Genomic DNA, 22,898 nt, shown 5'->3' on the forward strand with positions numbered 1-22,898 from the left:
AACCATAGAGCCAGAAATAAATGAAAAAAAAAAAAAAAGAAAAAAAAAAAGGAAAGTATGGAGGCAACACCAAGGTACAAAAAGCAGTTGAAGGAAAGCATGTGACAGAGCACAATCACAGGAAGTATGCAGTGTCTGCTAGACCACATTATTCAAAGGAAAATGCCCCAAGCTAATGCCTTCTTGCTAAACAGTTGATGTTCTAAGACCAGATAAATTTGCTCTTGGCTAGAAGCCTCACATTTTTTTCATGCCCAGGTAAAAGGCATGTAAATGCATAGATCAACAGCAAGCATCTGACACATTGTGTACGTGTTGTGCCGTGGCTGTGCCTGCACTGGTTGCCCAGATTCGCAGTGCACGTGCAGGTTGGTCAGACAGCACGTGCCCAGTGGGTTTAATGCACTTCTGTTATGTTGGACTTGCTTGAAGGGAGAGACAGCTACTCAGTGGATGTTGTGGAGGCTGAGCGGTGGTGGAGGCTGAGGGGCCAAAGAGCTCTGGTGCAGGAGAGGCCTGTTGGTGGGCCAGCTCCAAAGTTTAAGATCACCCCCTGACTCAGGGTGAGAAAGAAAGCCTCTTTCAAGCCATCAGGCTTTGGTGGTTCTGTGCAGATTTGGTCTGTCTGGTCGGCCTGTTGGCCATACGCCCCTTTTATCCCTTAAGAGGTTGTAATCCAGTAAATTCTCCCTTCCCCTTTGCCTCATTGGTTCCTTGTCCCCCACTCTGCCCCTGCCTCCTCCCCACTGGTTGTTGTTATATTATCCTGCCTTCTCTCCGCCCTTGTACCCTCAGATCATTGGTCTCTGATGTGCTCTCGCTGCTCCTCTATATAACCCTGGACCCTACATTGTTCTCTGTTCTTTGTCCATGGACCCCTTCATCTGGGATTTACAATAAAGCCTCTGGAAGTCTATATGAAGAACCCCTCCTGACTCTTTGCCTCTGGTAACGCATGATCTATCCATCTTGAGTGTGAGTGTGTGCCTTCGTGCCTCCATCAGCATGGGTGTGAAAGTCAGCCTGCTAGTGTGGTAGGTGGCACTGCTGGAGCGATCCCTTGCCAGGGATGCTTTTAGGAAGAAGCAGCAACCTCTCCACTGACCACTGCACCGCGTTAAGTGGGAGGGCAGTGACCATTCTTCTATGATTTCAAGATATCTGCTAGCCTGAACTCATCTTTTTCTGGAAGGTGGAAAAGTCAATAGAGGAGGAAACCTGTGCCAGTGTTGTTGGATAAGGATATTAATGAAATGTGTAAGAGCAAAGGCTTCTGCACAGAATAGGCAGAGAGAAAAATACGGTTCACGTCCTTGCGGGAAGGATGGAAGATTTAGCAACAGTGCAGCCACTTTCATTTTTGCTGCAATGCAGTATGAGAAAATGTACATAGGCCTCATGATTATGTTACCTGAACTGCCCTGCCAGAACAGGCAGAATGTTGAATTTAAGCCCCAACATCCGTATAGTTTTTGTCAGCGAGGCTGATAATGTCATGAAGGCCTAGTGGGGAAATGCAGGCTTAGATGTAAGCATTTGGACAACTCTTGATGCCTGTGTGACAACAGAGCCATTTCTAAGAGTATTTGTCTTCGCTTCAGGAAGGATGATTAGTGCCTTAGAACTTGCCTTCCAGCAGAAAAGATTGACAAAGCTTTTCTTAATGTGTTTAAGGGCCTGATGTCTCCCAGACTCCAAGGATACAGATTCATCTAAATGCAGTGTGACAGGGGACAGCAGTGGCACATCACTAAGCATAAGTGAAAAAAGGGAAGCCTCAGCAGCTGGGATTACCAACACCAGTGTGAGATAGGTGAGTATGGGCCTTCTGTAGCTACCAAAATCAAGTGTCAGAACTAAGGGTCTCTGCTGAGCCTGAGCTACTGTGCAGCACCCAGTCTTCCTGTTTCTGCTAGATTATGTGATCACACAGGACCTCATCCTTGGGGCAAATGTCTCTCTTCTCTTTTGTTCCTCCCTACAGCCCAGCTACAGTCTAACCAGCCTAAAGGGCATCACTTACAGGCATGCTTCAGCAATTAAAGTCTGCTTTGGGACACCATGTCAGATTGGACAATCTGAAGAGGAAGGAATTGAAGTATGCTTTTTTGTCTGTCTAGAAGACAACTCTCCCAGAATATACCTTCTCTTATATAGCACGAGTCCAGAAAAGGTACAGTGATGTATTAGGTGGAATAGAAGTCCTTGCTGTTGACAATCTAGTGTATAGAGACACTCAACAAAAACCTGATGGCACAACTCATAAGATGGAGTGCCATCTAAAACTGAATCACAGCAAAACAAAAGTAGGTGTTGTGTGAGTTACTTTGGCCAGATCTTAGAAAGAAATACCTCTGAACATGTTCAAACAAAGTGAAGACAATAAAGCATTCTCAAATCTCTGACTTCTTTGTGGAAAAATCAGAATCCATAATAAACATGATGGTTTACCTATTAATAGATTTATACAGATCCTTATTAGGAAGCCCAAAATAAAAAGCACATCTTATTAGGAAAATTTGGTGAGAACTTTGAGAGTACAAGGGCTGTATCATTTTTAAACCATAATAAATGGCAACAACAAGCTCACTAGATGTGTTCCAGGGTATATTCCTAGAAATTCAGGTCACAACACTGAAAAGGTAGATAAGCCGTAAATAGTGGACGAAGCAGTATTTTACAGGAGACACTTTGGGGGCATAAGGATTGAGTGTGTAGAACTATCACAGGAAAATTATACTCAAATAGAGAAGAATTTACCACTGTCACTGGATGTCAGTACATACTGTGCAGTATAGCTGAAATAGATTACAAACCTTAGGGGATATTTTTTGACAAATCTTAAGCTTCTGCACCATCTAGACTTTGCACATGATCATAAACCTACAAAGGCATGACTTTAAAGTGAAATACAAGCCCAGAAGAGAAATTCCTGTAGCAACATGAACTGGTGCCTGCAAAAAAAAGCTGCAGAAATTCTAAAGAAAAATAGAGAGCATTAATATGATGAATCTGTTAAAGGAAAAGGTCAGGATGGCTTGTCCAAAACCAAGTTCTTCTGTCCTATCAGGATCTCAGGAGTGTGAAAAAACAAAGTTAATCATGAAAATGAATGTAAAGAAAGCAGTGACACTGAAGAAAAGTCCTTCCAGGCATCTGCCAAGATTTATGGATCTGACAATGATGTTATGGGAAGTCTGAGGATCAAACATACTTCACCAGTTTCAAATGTGCATGAAAGACAAGACATGGTTAGGATATGCTGATGATTTGTATCTTTTAATTTTTTTTTTCATATAGCAATAATATGTGTATAACAGCATCTGAAGCATTTGAATAAGTTGATCTGCATTAGTGAATTAATGGATACTTCCATTATGAACACTGCTAGAGGCAGAAGCAGAGGCCCTTATCCTAACAGATGATGTACTTTAGAGAGCCCAGGAGCAATGGATAACTGATCTAGAGGATATCCTTAGCCTGATTATTATTACAAAAATATGTTTGAGGCAGCTCCAATAGACAATGCACTGATGATCTCTGGACTGGGTGACACAAAGGCAATGTTAATGAGCTAAAGCAGCAATAAAGACCTCACTTCACACAATAAACCACATATTTGAAAAATTTCCAAGAATTAGTGTTTGGTTTATGTGCAGGCACACACAGACCAACAGGGGTAGAGCCACTGGCTCTGCTCACTGTCCCTGGGGCTGGGTGAAGGGCACACAACTCCACCAGCAGATTCCTATACGGCTCAAGGTGGTCAAGAGTGCTACCTCTTTGTTTTATTAAGCTGCTAAAACACACTTCTGGAGTCAAACATTTCATCTTCACAGGCAAGCAGAAAGTGCAAAGCTGTAACCCCTGTGAAAAGACTGTGTTTTCCTTCCCAAAATCTCAACCAGGGTGAAATAAAACATCTGAGTGAACAGAGGGGAAAAAAAGTAGAAATACTACTTGTGATAAAAGTGCCAGTATACAAAATTCCTTCCAAAAGAGGATTACAAAAAACAGTGCCACTCCAGTGAGATAACTGAACACCCTGGGCTGGGTGTTTCTGAGCCAAAGGAGGGGCTCCTCTCTGTGTGAAATTACAGATGCTCGAGACCCATGTGTATCTGTATGAGTACGGGAGCTGTTGACCACACAGGCTCTGTTATGTGTGGAAAGTGATTCCCATCAAGCCATCTACCTCTGGGAGAAAACAAGCAACACAGCTCACAGCCTTGTTTAACCTAGGACAGTACATAAGAATGTGCAGAGCACACCATGATACAGGTGTGGGAGAAAATCCAAACTTAAAAATTACGGGACTTTTACAGTATCTGCTGAGGTGTCTCCCCTCTGGCTTAACTATATTAATTCCTAGCATGCTTATCCTGATTCAGATCCTGTGGTTTCCTTGAGCTTCATCTTCCCTATGAAAACATGTATACAGAGCTTCTGGTCAGAGACCCCAGAGATGGATTCACTCACAACATAGGACATTTACACAGCAAGCTTCCTAAATGCAATGTCCTGTGCCTGGGCTTGTATTTCCCATGGAAAGAGTGAACTTCATTGTCACACAGACTCAAATGGAAGCTGTGTCCACCTGCATCTGGGTAAGAAGTTGGGGAGCTAACTCGTGGTTTGATCTTGTAAAAACTGACCAGGATCTCTCTCAGTATGAAATATTCTTGCCTGTGTCTCCACCTGATCTAAAACTCCTTCACTCTCTAGGGCTCTTCCTCCACCATGCACACGTCTCCTTTCTAGTACTTGCCTTTCTTTTTTTAGCTGTTGACGAACTTGTGATATCCTTCATAAGAAAGAAGTAGAACAGCGCCAGTCACCTCCTCAGGATGTCTAGGAGAATTCATCCTACACAGGAGCTCAAGATCTAGCAATTCACTGTGATAATGTCTGCCAAATCTCACAGGCAGCATTTGAGGTACTCTCTATTCCAGACACCTTACTGTCTTACATCTTGAATTGTTTCCCATTGCCATTTATGCATTCAAGACAGGTACTGAGCTGCATGTTGATTTAAGTATTCTACAAGCTGTGATTCTGCAACAGTATGTTTTTCAATTTTGAATGCTTAATCTTATGTAACAGAGAAGTATATAGGCACTGAGTTTGTAAGAAGGGCCATGCTTACCTTGTGTGAAAAGTTCTGTTTACTGGCTGACAAGGATGGCTGCTGCAGCTCAGCAAGAAGCCACATTTGCCTGAGTCACAGAATGGCTGAGGTAGGAAGGCACCTCTGGAGATGGGCTACTCCAGCTTGTGGCTGAGAAGGGACACTGAGCAGGTTGCCCAGGGCTGTTTCTCATTTGGTTTCTGAAATCCCTTTACATATCAGAAGTTGACATTGAGACAGCCTCTCATTGACAAGAAACTTCAGGGCTGGCATCACTGTTTTCAATTAAGTACCAAAATTGCAAATGATGGAATGAAAGAACGATGCACTTCCAGTCCAAGGGATTCTTAGCAAATAAAAAGGCATGGTAGCAGATTTTTTTACACCAGCTTACAGTCTTCTTTGGAAAGACAACACCCAAGAGATGTGATCTGCCTTAAGAATTAGGCCCTAATTCTGATGAATGTGAAACTGTCATGTCAGCTTTGCCAGCTGAGCAAATCCAACAACAGAGCCCAGACTGAGCCAGCACATGAAGCAGTTTTAAGCTATGCTGCCATTTCATTTCTTTGTACTGAGTCCCAAAGCCAGTAAATAGTTCCCTGATTTTTTCTATCTTTTTTAGAGAAAATGTCTCCTCTTTAAATTTTATTCCATTTCAGAAGCTATTTCAGGCTGGCCTCATAAATATTAAACATCTTCCTCTTCAGGTTTTCAAAGGTCCCTGTAAGATGCTGGTTCTATCCAGGACACTTCTCTACTGACCAAAAAGAACAGGTAACAGGGGCTACCAAGCTGGTGGCTAGAAATATCCCCTGCTCTCAGCCAAACACAGGGATCAAGCAGTGGGGACAGGCATAGATGGCCTGGAAGCTGAGTGCTGTACTGACTCTGATACTTCACTGCTAGCTGGCAGCATGACTCACTGGTGTGACTCAGACCTGCAAACCCATCACAGATGTGCAAAGACTGCAAAATCCTCAGGGAGAGAATGCCCCACACTCCCAGGTGCTGCATTATGACTCTCTAACTCCCCATCTAGTATGTGGCACTGGGGTTCATCTACAGCAATGTGAGGGCTGGAATCTGCAGATCTCATGTGACAGAATGCAGTTGTATTGCAGCAATGCCAGACATTACATATCTTTGACACCACTTTTTCATGAGAATTGTAAGCAGCCCTTAAGTAATGCTTCTTGGTCGCTATCAGCATGTGCCAAGCCTGAGTTCCTAGCAAAAGAAGGTTTTTAAAGTTTTCACTAATTGGAAATCCTGTTGCACTTCTTTCAAGCTAATCTGATCCTAGATCAGTCACTCCAGAAGCCAGTGCAGTAGGACAGCATTGTCAGCTGTCACAGCCAAGGGAAATTGGAAGAAGACCTTTGTTCTGAGCCTGTCATTGCATGGGTTAGTAATTTGTTCCTATGCAACACTGTTGATTTCCATTCTATTCAGAGCAGTTAAGACCAAAGCCTGACACTAATCTGGATGGAAGTTAAGGTGAAGTTAGGCTGTTCAAGATGAAAAAAAAAGAGAGAAAAGACTCTGGACTTTTCACTCAGACAGCTATTAAATTACTTGGTACCTGATATTTAATGGTACCTGCTACTTGGGAAAAAAAATACTGTATATGCAGTAAAAAAATGTTGAAGGATTCTGAAGTTGCTTATTTAAATTTTGACTCTGCAAAAGCTGTCAGGTTTTCTTTGAGAAAGAAAAAAAATCCTATTGTAGTAAATCAGTTTAGGCTCCCTATCTTCCATTTTACCTCCCTGTACCACACTACAGCTGCTGTCCATACTACCAGATACCTTGCAACCATCTTCTCCAGGCCACCAGAGTACATGTACTATGCACACCCCATGTCCATAGATTTAGGTCCCGTTGCCAAGCCTGTGGGTGATCCAGACCTCCTCACAGATTTTCCCCTCTCTAACAGAAAGTGTCAGCAGCAAACCAACCTTGTGCTGGTAGCATTTCTGCAGATAGCTGTGCACAAAAGCCAAAGCCTGATGGTTACCATGGGATTATGTCATTAAGGTTTTACTGAATATACTGCATTCTTCAATGTCTGTTAATCTCTGCTACTCTTCTCCCTCTCCTCCTCTTCTCTTGCTCTCTGTGAGAGGAATGTGAATTGTATCAAACCCCGGCAACGGTAAGGGAGCTGCTGTGCTCTGTCACCCAGCAGTGTGGTCACACGGTTGCATTTGGCTTGAAAAACCCCATCTTTCAAACCCTCTCCAAAAAGGCATTGCTATGTATTTTGGAAAAAAATAAATCAGCTACTGCACCTGTTGTTATTTATGAATAATAATGAAAAGCTCTGAAGAAGGAAGGTACTTAACGTGCTCTCCTGCTGAGAATTGGATCAGGTTCTTGTTTTTCCTAAGCCGCCTTTGTGTTCTTTAGCAAGTGCAGGAGTCTTCAGACGGGTGTGTTTTACACTGTTGCTCCCATGAAGGCCTATTTATACTTCCAGAGAGGTACAAGCGGGTCCCAGTAGCAAAGATGGTTATTATTTCATGAGAAGCAGTCTTTTCTGGTTTGCACACATGTCCTGTGTGCCCAGGCTTGCAGGAATGGTCCCTAGGGAAGGCTTAGCTCTATGGAAATATTAACTGTGTCTTGTGTCTCAGCAGAAAGATTTCTGTCCTTTTGGATTCAACAAAGAACATGGCATAACCCAGTATACATAAACCTCCAGGGAGGCTGGTGCCATATTTTAATGCACACCCTTTTTTACTTAAGGGGTTTTCTTCCCCCTTATCTCCTCACCTAAAGGAGCCTGAGTGACAGATTTTCCTCACTGTTGTCCAAATCTCCAGTATCCTCCAGATCTGTCAAGAAGATTGCCAGCTATTGCACTGCTCGCCTTCTATGGATGTGGCTGTTTGGAGACAGCTGCTAGCCTGGGTCAGGCTGCCTGCACTGGCCCCAGGTGTTCTGTGGGCTGCAGCACAAAGCTGCTGCTGCTGCTGTAAGCCCGCAGTAGGTTTTAGAGAGCTGGGAAGGGAATTGTGGTGACTTGCTGCTGGCACATTCCTGTTAATGTGTTTACTCACTTTCTTCAGGATCTTATGAGAATTGCCAGTGAATTCACATAACTGACAGGATCTTAGTTATAATTAGTAGCAGCTTCCATTCTGACACATGGGAAGGGCTAACAGCATTTTTCTTAAGGCAGAGTTGTTATGCTCTCCTCCAGAGAGGTACTTAAAAAAGTACATTTTCTAGCAGAAAGCCTCTCCCACTTGTTTAGGACAGATGGGAGAGGAAGGGATTCTGAAGTGATGGAGTTTGAGGGTAAAAAATTATTGTACAAACTGTCACTGAGCGTGGGCTGTCACAAGTCAGCTATTTTTGTTATCACTGACATGCATCTGTTATATCAGGAACTCAAACAGTATCAGGGCAGATGTGGACGAAGTTTCTATTTCTCTGTTCATAAAAGCTGTGCAAAAACACAGGGAAATTGGCAGAGTGCAAAACATGTGGAGACCTGAGACTCAAGGGCTGAATCAAATGACTGAATTAACCTAGCCTGACGAGCAAAGTCCACCTGTCCACAGGGTCTAATCACAAGACACTGATTTTCAAAGGTCCTTTTGTTCGACTTCAGAGGAATTTGAAAAAAAACCCCCAAAACATTAGTGGAACATTCAAAAGTGCCCAAGAAGCTAAATACCCAAGAAGAGTTTTAGATCTGCTGACTTTCAGTGAAACCGGTCTGATTTGAGGGTAACTCTCCTCACAGACACCATTAAATTAAGTGGCTGAAGTGAATGGCTTGGGCTGCTGAGTCCAGTTCTTTGCAACTGCTAGCAGCTCCATAATGTTTGAGAAGGCCCAGCCTGAGGGGCCCTTCACCATCAGTATTTCCTTGGAAAGTCCCTTTGTTATACATGCCTGCAGGTCCTTCTAGGAATCTGCCTGGTCTCTTTCTCTAGGTTCTGTTATGGACTATACAGATGAAAAGCAGATAATTCAGGGACAAAAACTGAATGATGAACTTCCTTTTCACAAACCTGGGGCCCTTAGGAGTGCAAATGACAGCAAAGGGAGATGATCTCAGACAGGGACCATTCAGCCATTTAAGCAGAATTTAACAACCTGAGATCAACAGAGATTCTGGTCATAGCTATATGACTTGCAGGACTGAGGAGCTTTTTTTGTAGTGTAAGTGGTTTATAGGCCTGAGCTTGAGGACAGTTTTTGAGATTGATCCTGATGGTTAACTAAACAGTACATGGGTGTTGTAGAATACTTTCATGACAATTTTTCCTGCTATTTCCTTTGATTTTTCTAAATGTAATATGTACTTTTAGATGTAAAAGGTTCCCCACTGATACAAGGAATTTTAAAATTATAAGTAAAGCAAGTATTTACATCAATAAACATTAATAAAAGTAATGACACTAAATAAGGATACGTGTGACTCAGGATATCTTTACATCCATAAAGGAGGCTTGAATATGTTCAAGTTCAAACAGTGGATTATCTTTTTCACATATAGTTTATTTTTCAGAAGTACACCTGAAACAACAATTTTCCTAACGCAAAAAAATTGGAGTGTTGTCCCTGCTTGCCAAAACTACCTCCTTTAATTGAACTTGCTCTTTAGTAAGTGCAAAGCGAAGCGAGGCGAGGCTTTGCCACCTCAAATGTAAAAAGCTGTAGCCAGTCAAAAGTCTGACTTCTCTTACAAGAAAGACATGATCTGAGTTAAAACAGAGACTCTGGAAGTGGTTCCTTCAGATGCAGACTTGTTTTACTTGCTGGTGCCAGGAGGATGTGACCTCTTGGATGATACCATTGGTCAGCTCTGGGTGCTACTGGTGATGGAGCCAACACGGGGAGTGGGAGTGTTTGGGGCTCTGGCAGAAGCTGGGAGCAGGAACGTAGATGTTGCTGCCCTTCCTGGTTTCCCCTGATTGGAGGATTCTCTACTCCATTTGTGCCTAGATCTGTCCCTGCTTAGGTGACACAGCACCACTGGCACACTGGATGCTTTTCCACTAAGGATGTAGAGACCCTACTTTATTTTAATTGGTGCTCACCAGTGATTCAGTTCAATAAATCAATGTGCCCATGAGAACTGAGACTGTCAGGGGGCAACAGTGTTAAGTGTTCAGGTGTGAGAAGGACAAGCTGAAAGGAACAGGCAGTGCTAGTTTCTCATCTACATCATTTCACAGAGCAGAATATGGGTTGTACCCATCAGTGACTGTCAGGGTCGGAGTCTCACCCAGACAGAGTTTTGTCAGGAACTACATTTCAGGCTGTAAATTAATGAACAAGAAGCATTGTTGCACAGAAGAAACTCCAGATTGAGAAATGCCTTTGGCAAAAGTATTGGAGTTCCAGAAGTACTGGATATTATTAGCCTGTCTTTTGAGGTGGTTCTTTATCTTTCTGTTTATGTGCAAAAATTTCCCTGCTGCTGAATTAGTTTGTTCAGTGGAAATCTTATCAAGTCGGAGGAGCTCTGTGCAATTGAGCGAGAAGCTAGAAGGATGTGAAATGCTTACACCGAGAATTCTGGGTTACAACTAATATTTAGCATGTATTTATAAAGGCAAAAGAGGTTATGTAGCAGACTCCTACTATCACATTGGCCAAATAGCTATGCAAATGTCTTTTGATTTCTCCTTAATACTCATGTTTTGCAGAAAGTCTTCCAGGGTGTTAATCCCCTGGGTGGTATTCATTCACATGAAATGAAATACACAGAGGAGTGGGAATGATAGAAAGATTTTACTGGCACAAATGTGGCAATGAGCAAGTTATATGGGTCAGCACAAAGGAGTACAGATAAAATTTTTATATCACCAAACCATGTATTTCACAAATGCTGAGAATGAAAAAGGAAAAAAATCTCAATTTTTGTAGAGCATTTAAAAATTATTGAGGATAATGGCTGTGGGTTTTTTTTTTTTTTTCAAGCAAAGCAAATATTCAGGCATCTTAATTGCAAAGTATGAGATCTTGAAATCTCCTTGAAACAAACAGCAAGATTCCCACTGACCTTAATGGAGCTGGGATTTCATCCAGGCAGCCAACTATAGGAGATTCAAATAAGGGAAAAATAATAACCAATACATTTTAGAAACTGATGGGCCTTTTTTCTCTCTCATTACGCAGACCTCTTATTTTCACTCCAGAGGTTAGCTCTGAGACTCCTTTGGACCAACAAGAAAGATTTCTGCATCCTCTTGAGATAGGAGTATTCCCAGTAGGGAAAAGAAATGTAGCTTGAATGAGAGGTGAAATCACAGAATCAGAGAATGGTTGGGGCTGGAAGGTGCATCTGGTAATTGAGTCCAGCAACCCTACTCATGCAGGGCCACCTACAGAACGCTGCCCAGGACCATGTCCAGTCAAGGTTTGACTGTCTCCAAGGATGTAGACCTCACAACCTCCCTGGGCAATCTGTGCCAGTGCTCGGTGACTCTGACAGTACAAAAGTGTTTCCGGATATTCAGAGGGAGCCTCCTGTGTTTCAGTGTGTGTCACTGGGTATCACTGAGAGCTGTCTGTCTCCATCTGTCTGTTATAATAGGTTTAAGAGGTAGGGTGGAGTTTTCTAAATCCACTAGGGAAGGCTGTCACATGATGCAGGCTGCCAGAGCTCTTGTCACTGGGTCTGTGATCTTTCACTTTTCCTGAGAAGTCGCTACTAACCACCTAAAAGTGAAGTAAGAATTTGACCACTGCTGAAGATGCCTGAAAATCACACCCATGCTGCATGTATGTATGCAATGAATCTGTTTATTTTAAAAAAAGTTATTTAGAGGTTCAGTGTTCCTGATAGTTTAAAATAAAAATATTTGCCCAAATGAGACCCAGCACTTTCAAAGAATGGTTTCCTTTTGGTTTCAGTACTTCATCTTTCACAGACCTCTGTTGTGCCCAGTATTTGCCATTTTGTAATCTGTGACTTGACCTAATTTGGCCATTTCTATGTATTGACTTTGAAGAACACACTGTGACAGTATTAAAATAGAAAGTCATAGACTCATGGAATGGTTTGAGTTGCAAGAGACCTTAAAGATTATCTAGTTCCAAAACCCCTGTCATGGACAGGGAGACCTTCCACCAGACCAGATTGCTGCTACCTGCTGGGATGAACTAAGCAGGATGGAGCCTGTGTCCCTGTGTGTCTCTGCTGCCCAGTGTTGTTAGCAAGGTAATGAAATAAATGCACTCTTTGCATTTTGGCTGTGGTTTGATGGTTGCCTTTGGTTACCTGTATGTGTCAATTCACTCAACATCCAACCTGGTCTTGAACACTTCCAGGAAAGGGGAATCCATCACTTCTCCAGACAACCTGTTCCAGTGCCTCACCACCCTCAAAGGAAAGCATTTCTTCCTAATATCTTATCTAAACTGCCCTCTTTGAGTTTTAAAGCCATTCTCCCTTGTCCTATCACTACTTGCCCTTGTAAAAACTTGTCTAAACCTACAGAAAACATGATGAAACTGCTGACCTTCTTAAAATATTCTTGCGTTATTTTCTTGGATTTTAACTACAAAATATAAGGAAAAACCAAAGAAGGAAGAACAGTTAATCTATTTAGCATCAACAGTGTTCAAAATGTTTTTCATAGTAAGTTTCTGTCCAAAGTTTAAGCAGGTTATGCTAGACAAGAACTTACATCTTTGTCATGTTGAGCAGACACTAAAAGCGAAGATTAAATGGAAAACACATCTTTGTATTAATTATAGATGGCTAGTGTTTCTCAGGACCTGAGGGAAATAAACAAAAGTTCTCAGCTACTGAAAGTTTGGAGTGTACTGCTTTAAATCAGTAAATGTGGACAATTTACATGCCTAACATGCCATGTATCAGCATGAAAACATTTGTCAGAAATTGAGGAGTGGAACAAGAAGAATGATGAAGAAAAATGACAATATACAAACCCTCCAGAGAGCAAAATAAGCAATGAAAGTATTTGGTAAATAAATCCCTGCAGAACTCTTAGAAATGAGTCACTGATTAATTGAATCAATCCATCAACCTTTTGTGATTACATCAATATGCAGTCCCTTTGATGTTGTTCTTCTTCCATAGCCACTGCTTTAAATGCCTTTAAAATATAAGATAGGATATAATACATCTATATGGAGCTATTGCAAATTAATTTGATACCCTAATAAGATATAATTGGCTGATGCTTTTACTTAATTCTTATATATAATGCTGTAAATAACCATATCACCTTTTAACTGTACTCCAAGTTCTTGTTTCCCTGCTCCTTTCCTTCTTCTGAATTTTTTTTGTCCTCCACTTCTTTGATTAACTAAAATTTAACAGCAGTGTGAGACTGTGAGACCATATTTTTCTTTTTTTTTTCTTTAATTGAAATATTCTCATTAACTTACTTTATTTATCACATAAACTCTTTGCAGAAAGGACTGTCTTACTCTGTTCATAGATTGCACAGTGCTTGTACATCCAGTAATTATCAGAAATAATAATTTTTGTGTATCAAATGCCTTTCTAGAAAATAGGCACTTGGGACTTTGAATGTCTTGAGAGGAGGGATAGGAAAAAGCAGAAAAGGAGAGAGACTGTGTGTGGTTATGTATCTCCACCATAAATATAGTCACATAACAGGTGTGTGTATGTGTGACTGAGTGAACTGAGCCAACATTTAGCACAAATGCACACAGATGCATCAATACTGAGAACCCCATGTAAATTAAAGCAATTGCACATACTTACATGCTCTCCTAGGAACAAAATATTCACCTGTGTGCATAGAAACCAACTATCTGAATGTTTGCAAGGGGAAAAAACATACTCCTGAGACAATTTTGAAGAAAATGAAATGTGAATATGATCCAGTAAATGTGTTCACAAATTTTTTTTATGAATTTTCTTCTAATTCACCTGTGCCTTTTGTAGCTCTGGATATTTATGAATTTCTGTGTACTCAGTGAACTATAGCTTTAGCAAATGTAACTGCACACGTGAAAATGATTCCTACCAGGCCTTGCTATGTCTCATGGCTTCTGTAATGCTGCCAACCTTTACCTTTCTCTTAAATGTCTCCCTGTCTGGGATGCTTAGAGGATGTACGTAACCCTTGTGCTTCCTCTTCTTGTTGTTTTGCACGCATCCTCAGTGACACTGTCCTCCATGACAGCCATCACCACCTTTATGTGAGTTGGAAACAATGGATGTGACAAAGTATGTAATTTTGGGAGGGTATTTGGGGTTGTGTTCAGGAAGAGAGACAGTGACAATGGGACAAGAAGGTGGTGAAAGAGAGAGAAATAAATTAACTAGGTACAAAACACCATTCTGTGTGGCAGAACTGGAGACTGTTGGAGAGCACATGCTGAATATGAAGATGCTTCTTCGCCTTAAGCTCCCCATAACCTATTTCCCAGAAGGACAAAGGCAAAGCTGGGAAAGTGATACTGCCAGATGGCAGTAAAGACCCTTTTCCACTGGTGGATGCAGAAATATAGCTTTTGTACAGATTTAATTTTGAATCAGACATGACCACAAACATTATTTATTTTTTAATTCTCAGGTTTCACAGTGCACCTATCTATCCAAAATAATAATCTCAAGGCATTTGGAAGTCCCAAGAGCTAAGCTGTCTACTCGACAGAGAGCAGAAAAGGTGGTGTTTTTATTGGATTTTTTATTTAAAAATCTCTTTTGTAATCTTGGCAGGATTTGGAAGACACTTGTAAAAGACATAATCTGTCTCAATTGGTTTTTGAGAGATAAAGGAAAAGTGCATTTTAAAAGACCCTTCTTTTGTACAGGTGGAGAGAGATGTGCAACAAATGTATGTATGATGCTTCTTAGAATTTCACATTTGGTGCAATATCTTCCTTAACCACTCACCTATGCCAAGGTCTCAAATCTAACTTGCTGCAATTGCTTCTCTTGGTGAAGGTCTGAACAGAGGGATTTGTCAGGACATGAGATCAAACAGAGTTGATTTCTCCACGCCATGTCAGGAAATGAAGCATATTGGTGACAACAGGAAGAAAATCTCTTTTACTGAATGATTCTGTGCTGTGCCACTTCTGTGTGTGAAATTGCAGGCTAAAGGGCAGTTTCTTTTATGCATGGTAATTGCATTTAATATTGCACATAGCTTGAAGAAGACCAATTAGCATAACAACTATCTTCATCTTTCTCCAAGGAGCAGTGGACACGGTGTTGTCTGCAGTATTGCTGTGCATTGGTTCTTCAATAAAACCTGGCTTACCTTTAGTGTTTGCTGTTAAGCCACATGTACTGGGAAGAAGCCAGATTCAGAAAAGCTAGAAAACAAACTCAAGAAGTTCATCAATTTCATCTCAGCTACCCATTAGTAGACAGTCAGCAAGCAATACATACACATAGACTATTCATGGGGCTTTCCATCTATGTGAGAAAAGTCCTCCTCCTCTTAGTGTTTGCATTTAAAGATAAAACCAAGGACAGGAAATGAAAATATTACAAGCTGGAGTGATTCATGGTGTATGGAGTTTTGCTTTGGCTACTATCAATGTGCTCAAATGGAAGGTAATCATGCAAGTGACCAAAGCCTTCAGACACTGAGTTAATAGCCATTCCTATCCGGAGACATCCAGGGATCAATACATAGCTGTGCCAGACTTTGTCAAAATGCTGTGCAGCAGCGGAGTATTGTAAACAGGACTTAAATTAAGCAAGTGGAGCACAAACCATTTCTCCTACCTGACTGAAAAGTATCACTTGCATGATTATGAAGACCTAAAAAATCCTAATGAAAGAACTCTCTTCCTAAGGAATCATCCTAAGAGAGCATGACCGAGTATCTCAAAATGTGTATCGTTCTGCTCCACCTTTATTTAATGACCTCAGGCAAGCTGTCAATATATGTGATCTCTATAAACATTTTGCCTAGGACAGGATTTCATCATTTCAGTGTAGGGACAATAAACAGCATATAAAAGAATATGAATGCAGAGCAAATATCCATGTTACATAGCTCCTTCTTAACAAGGATTACTTTTGCAATACTTAACACTGTTGGCAACTCTATACTTATCACAGGCTTAAAATTCCTGATGAGTGGGCAAAACCAGCCCTGTTTTCTAAGTAAAGAGTCTGTTGCAGTCATTCTTGTAAAAGAAACCTTTTAGTGTCAGTGATAATGAAAATACCTGGTACATATGACAGCGTTAAAATGGTGTCATGACCCAGCAATTTCTATTCAGTGCTGTCACATCCATGCACTGCACAGATCGGGACTGTCATCATGTAAAGGTAATAGGATTATTTATCCTGCATTGTTGCTCAGCTGGGAATAGTAATTCTGAGTTTCCTGTAAATTCTGAATAGCAGCAGGGGGCCATGAATAGCTTGGAAACCTATATTTTTTCCATTTATTTTTTTAAAATGCAAATTACACTAGTAAGTCAAAAAAATCACTTCAGTTAAAAATACATTCAGAATTAACAAATGTCAAAAAGAAAAGAAAAAAAAAAGACACATTTGGATTGTATCTCTTGCCTTCTGAATATTTTAGTTTATAACAAAAGCCCAGCCTAGAAAAATAACATTCTTTACTGGATTTTGAGGAGGATACAGCTGTACAAATCAAAAATGCCATCCAGATAGTCTCACATTACTGTGCTCTAAACTGCTTCCAGAAGAGATCTGTCTACTAATCATTTAGTTGAGTAGTCAACAGTCCTAATTTTTTAAATGGTGGTTCTCTAACTGCAACTTAAGCAGGGTTATGAAAACCAACTTCATATAGGTATGTATGTGTATATATATATGTATACTGTGTGTATGTGAGTGTGTGTATCTACTCTATATGTAATATATGAATACACATTTATATTGCAATCTGTAGTAGTTAGATGTGCTTCCTATTTCCTAAGCATTTTACAAACATTAACAATTCAGACCTCACAAAAAGCCTGTGAGGCACATATTATTCCCGTATTATAGATGGGAAGACTAAGACACAGAGAAATTAAGGCCAAAATTTTCTAAATTAAAATCAGGCCTATAAACTACTTGTAGACACTTCATTAAATTGTCTGACTTCTAAAATTGCTAACTACCAGTAGCCGCTGTTCCATGGGAAATCACTGAAAGGTATGAAAAATTATCTTCTGAAAATTGGATTGCTGCTTAGGTGCCTAAACTGGTTTCTTTTCATGTTAAAAAATGATTTTTATAGAAATATCATTTCGATTAACTGGTATAGAGGGAAAGATAAAATAACCTGTGATGACATTTTCATCCCATTTAAACGTCTTCATTGTGTTTAATACTATACATCTGCTATATTTAATACTACATAAAAGTAGAAACTTTTAAAATTTTTCCAGTTATGGGAAATTTCAGCCTGGCACTTGGAAGTTGCATGGGGTTTTCAGGGGGGTGAAAAGCAGCTCTACCCAGTAGGAACTCAGATTTTCAGGTACCCAAGTATGAAAATTTAAATTTGAGATCCAAATCAGCAATGAATGCTTTACAGGATCAGGCCTAGAGGATGTGCCTGTTTCATGCCTGAAATTCCCAGCAGTATCTGAGACGGGAGCCCTTGGTCCACTGCATCAGAATCTTCCTGGGTGATGCAGCCCCCAACAATAGTTAGTCCTGTGTATTTTATATATATAGACATACACACACATTCACACACTTACATATATATATCTATCTATATCTATTTAAATCTCACTGAATCGATGTAAGTATAGCTCCTGAACATGTCCTGGATCTTGTTTTCACTGGTGAATGCCTGTTCCTCTGTCATTGTCCAGAGTTACTGCTTGTGACACTGTACATCCATGCAGACACAGCAAAGGGCACTGGCTTGTACAGGGATGGGTGTGTGGTGTGAGTGCACAGGCCTTTGGAACAAGGGCTTGGCCAGCAGGGAAAAGGGAGTTTCTCAGGGGTACCTTGAGCCTTTCCAAGTGCTGACCTTCCCTCTTGCCCTCAAAAGCTACGTGGTCACCTCAGGTGTGGTAGGTGCGTGCGTTTGTCTGTGCAAGGTCTGAGCAAAGAAACAATGACAATCCAAGTTTCTGAAAAACCTGAGCAAAATATTGGGTTTTCCTAGTGAAAGCCATCTACATTCTTGAAAATACAGATCAGATGTAGAATAAAACATACGTTCCTAGGAGTTCAGAGTATTTCATATACACATTGACCTACTAGCAAAATTTCCAAAGGCATCTTGTTGCCAACTACGTAACAGCACAGGGGTTTTTTCAGCCACAATAATACAGGAAGATAAAATACACGTTCTAACACACAACAGATCCCTCAAATATACCACAAAAAGGTCTTCAGTATGTCTTCAACTCAACTAGTCCCTCCCCGCCCTCTCCAACCGAAATCGAAAAATAAAATATGTGGATCCCTTATGGTGCAATTAGAAAAAAAAGCTTACTTACAGAGAATTTTTAGTTGAAATCAGATATAAAAGAGTAAACGTAGCTAGTACATATTCAGTTGGCATTTGTTGATAGAAATCTGCAGATGTCTCTGTAGTTAGTAAAAGATGTTTAGAGATAGCTATAAAAGCACCTACAGTGCGATAAATAAAACCAGCGGGATTAAGAAGCACTGATTCTGCTGCTTATTTCCAGTAGGTTCAATTATTAGTTCCTGTTACCCCTTTCCCCACCCTGACCCCCAAAAGGTCTCATTTATTTATTTATTTATTTTTCTTTCTAATCATTATAAACTGTTTCTTGACCACTGTGGAGCCCCAAAAGTAAAGCACTTATCAGACAGCTGGCAGTTTTCTACTTGGTTGCTCTGGAGCCACGGAGCAACAGAGCCTTATTCCCTGACATGAAAACAAAGCAAAACCAAACAGAAGAAAACCACTGACTTAGAAATTGTTCAGAATTAACAGCAGCATGTTAACTTCAGAAAGCTTGCACGTAGTTTCTCTAATGTGCAACGCAGTTGGGTTAAGGCAAGTATGAACTGTACAGCCTTCAGGGCAAACAATGCGCTGTCTATTGACTTCTGCTGCAAGGTCATCCTGGTATTTCAGTGTTGTGTTGACTAAGGAGACTCAGTGTGGCCCGGAGTGTGGAGGAGGCTCCCAAAGTACTGAGTGGGCTGGGTTCATGTGTTAATCCAGATGAACCATGCTGGCGGTGGCCAGAGAAAGAAAGGGACAAAAGGTGGCACCAATGCCTCTGCTCTGTCCCTCTGGTGCTGGGAAGCAGGAGGTCCAAGAAGGGGGTCTGGGACATCTCCTTTAGTACCTGTTAGAAAGAGAGGCTGAAGGTCTCTGTTGTTTTCTGTCTCACTGTTCAATCAGCTTTTATGTATTATTTTAGCACAAAAATTTGATTTCTTTTCTCTTTGAAGAGCCAGGAGGCCATCCTGAAACAGAATTTTTGACAGGTCTTCCAGCCCACCTTGAGTAGTCCCCATGTTTACTTTGACCTAGAAGAAAGACAGAGAAAGACAATGCTTATAATCCACAATATAATTATATGATCCCTGCCCTGCTGCTCTGGTGCCCTTTTGCAAGCAAGTGTCATCCACAAGCCAGTAACAGTTCAGATGCACACGGGATGAAGAGGACAGAAAGACAAAGTGTTTGCTCAAGTAACTGCTTGGGTCTCTCTGGAACATTTTCAGAGAAGTCAGCACAGGTTTTCTAAACAATCCTAGGCAGGAGTTATATTTAATTATAATCTTAACTGTATATCCAAGGGTCAACTGGAGTATGATCTGTCTTATATAATCCATCAGATATGTAGCTGTCTCTGTAAAACCAAGTAGTGTCCCTGTATGAGGACAGAAGGGCTGAATTACAGGTGCAAGGAAAAGCTGCCCATGGCTCACTCAAAGCAGAGAGCCTGTGCAAGTGCCACAGCCTGGACACCTTAGCAGTGTTGTCCCAAACCCATGTTTTGTAACTAAAGCTTTCAGTCTAAAATGGACAAGATGTTGTTTGTTGATGGTGAGAGCTTAGGTGGTAGTTTATTTAAATGTGTCTGAATCCCAAAACATGAGGAGATAATTAGACAGAAGATTTGTACTGCATGAACTTGCTGAGTGTTGTGGCGGTTATACTCAAGTTGCTGGTTTTACTGTCTTTTTTTGTGTTTCATTTATATTTTAAGTGAATGGTAAAGTAGGTGGCACCTTCAGTAAGTGCAATTATCTAGACAAATGCCTATATGTGCGTGTGAGCACACAGGAGTATAGATACTGCAAATATTCTTGGGCTTCACAATAGGAGGAAAACATGCTTCACTTCAGGGTTGCACTGCTTTTGAGCAATTTCTCCAGTGCATTAGGCATCAGCATCAGACATGCATGCTTTTTTTTTTTTTTGCTTCACTTCTTCTTTTCTCGAGCAAACAAGTTTACTGTGAAGAACATAAAGAAAGATCTCTCTCCCCTCCCTCCTTCCTACTGTTTTTAGAACAGTGATCATGCAGTGCAGTCTCGTTCCACAACTACGACTGTGTTTTTTCATGTGCAGCAGAATCAGTGTCAGGGAGTGTTTAGTCACCTTCCTTGGTCACCTCCCAAGAGGAGAATTTTGTCTTGACAATTGATTTCCGCCATCTTATTGTGTCCTTCTCCCATGGTCTGGAAATGAGCACTGGCATCTCCGGCACAGAATGCCAGGAAGCTGCTTTTGAGTACATCAGCTGTGGCCACACTGCAAGGAGGTACATGAGCATCGGTTCTGTCCCGTTCTGTTCAAAAAGCGTATTCGTTTTGAAGGGATTGTCTAGGCTTCTTGGCTTGTACAGCATAGAGCACACTGTTGGCACTTAAATAATAAAAAAATCCCATTTATAACAGGTAGATAAATGTCACCATAAGAATTCTTCCCCAAAACACCAGTGTTTTATCTAAAACATATTTTTAAATTGAGTATAATTTTCACTTTAAAAAGTAAACTGACTTAAATGAAATATGAAATTGGAAAAGGTGATAAGAAAACTGTGACTGGAATTCAAAGCCTAAAGCATAGAGAAAAAATGCCAAAGTGAGCCTGAATCTAATAATTCTACAGTATTAAAGGTAACAACAACCAGAGATAGTAACTTCAATTAACTACCTGGAGACAATATTTCTTTTTCAGAAACCAAGATTTTTCTTTTCCTTAGGTATCTTTTTCATTTAGAGTACTTTTGCATAACTGATGAAATACCACACAAAGCAACTATGTGTGTTTAAACTGAATTAGAATGTTCTTAAAAGCAGAGCTTGATTGATATCACAAATAAAAAGTAATAAATCTTCAGATAAAATAGTCCTGACACAATAGAAATGTAAATACGAGAAGCCTGAATAAATCAGTATAATTATTTGCACGTGTAAATCAGTGTCGGTTCAATATAACCTCCACTTTAACAAAATGAAGTCCTAACTTTAGCACACAGGAGGAAACTGGTTACAAAACAGTATGTCTTAACAGTTAGCAATTACTAAACCCAGTATTTCTTCAGGATAATAGTTAAATAGTGCATGTATAAAGGAGTTAAAATTGATTTAAATCACTTGGATGCAAAACTGTCTGACCTCCAAAGAAATAAAAGTTTCTGTTGATGAACTTCTGTCATTGCAATCCACTAAATCAACTCACATCAGCAAGTAGTACGTGCATAATGACTGAGGCCTAACACAAAATTCTGTGTGTCTTTAAGATTTGTATATGAATTCTGTATATGAATCGATCTGGTAAATATATAGGGGCTTTTGTGTTCTCTATTACTAAACTACATGTTGGAATTTGTATTTTGAAAGAATCTGAACAACTATTAGAAGCTGATATTGTTTTGGTGAGCTCTTCAAAGAGGAGGCCATATGTTCTCCTTCCCTTTTGCAGCATGCCCAGCACACCACAGCATGGAGAAAGAACTGCTGTTGTGCCTCTGCATACAGTTAGCAATCAAATGATTTAAAGGCAACTGTCTCCAATTTCTCTCATAAGTCCAGAGCTCCATATGAGATGTGCCCAGAGTGAGTCTGAATAGGAGAGGACGCAGTGGCGGCGACAAGTGATCTCTGTATTTTCTTGATCTTTTGCAGGAATTGATGCTTAATATATGGAATGCTTATATATTCATGCTTAATAGATGGAATGATGCTTAATGTATCTTCTGCTGCCTATGGATTCAAAGACATTTTGTAGCAATTTATAAAGTTGTGGAAATAGTTATTTCAATACAGATATATGGACATAAATGGGTATAGTTGTATCCTGGAGGGACATGATTATAGCTTGGAAAGTGGTAAGAGCATGGCAATGGACTCTGTAAAGCAGAAGGTCTCTCCTCTCCTCTCCTCTCCTCTCCTCTCCTCTCCTCTCCTCTCCTCTCCTCTCCTCTCCTCTCCTCTCCTCTCCTCTCCTCTCCTCTCCTCTCCTCTCCTCTCCTCTCCTCTCCTCTCCTCTCCTCTCCTCTCCTCTCCTCTCCTCTCCTCTCCTCTCCTCTCCTCTCCTCTCCTCTCCTCTCCTCTCCTCTCCTCTCCTCTCCTCTCCTCTCCTCTCCTCTCCTCTCCTCTCCTCTCCTCTCCTCTCCTCTCCTCTCCTCTCCTCTCCTCTCCTCTCCTCTCCTCTCCTCTCCTCTCCTCTCCTCTCCTCTCCTCTCCTCTCCTCTCCTCTCCTCTCCTCTCCTCTCCTCTCCTCTCCTCTCCTCTCCTCTCCTCTCCTCTCCTCTCCTCTCCTCTCCTCTCCTCTCCTCTCCTCTCCTCTCCTCTCCTCTCCTCTCCCCTCCCCTCCCCTCCCCTCCCCTCCCCTCCCCTCCCCTCCCCTCCCCT

The 22,898-nt window shown here is 41.0% G+C and overlaps 1 protein-coding gene across 3 annotated transcripts in view; it reads right to left on the minus strand.

Moving 5' to 3' along the window:
• Window positions 1-15,971: 15,971 nt before the first annotated feature.
• Window positions 15,972-22,898, minus strand: part of NKAIN2 (sodium/potassium transporting ATPase interacting 2) — a 531,845-nt gene continuing 524,918 nt past the window's right edge. The window contains exons 7-8 of one of the 3 annotated variants that reach the window (XM_069010855.1): window positions 19,529-19,556; window positions 15,972-19,372 (exon numbers count right to left, since the gene is read on the minus strand). In XM_069010855.1, the coding sequence (XP_068866956.1) occupies window positions 19,547-19,556 (10 nt within the window). In that variant the 3' untranslated portion in view covers window positions 15,972-19,372; window positions 19,529-19,546. Of the gene's footprint in view, window positions 19,557-20,723; window positions 20,905-22,898 lie in introns of those variants that run through there. The other 2 variants (XM_069010854.1, XM_069010853.1) reach the window with 2 other exon arrangements.

Source organism: Aphelocoma coerulescens, chromosome 3 (genome assembly GCF_041296385.1).
Source record: "Aphelocoma coerulescens isolate FSJ_1873_10779 chromosome 3, UR_Acoe_1.0, whole genome shotgun sequence".
In the NCBI taxonomy this organism is placed as follows: domain Eukaryota; kingdom Metazoa; phylum Chordata; class Aves; order Passeriformes; family Corvidae; genus Aphelocoma; species Aphelocoma coerulescens.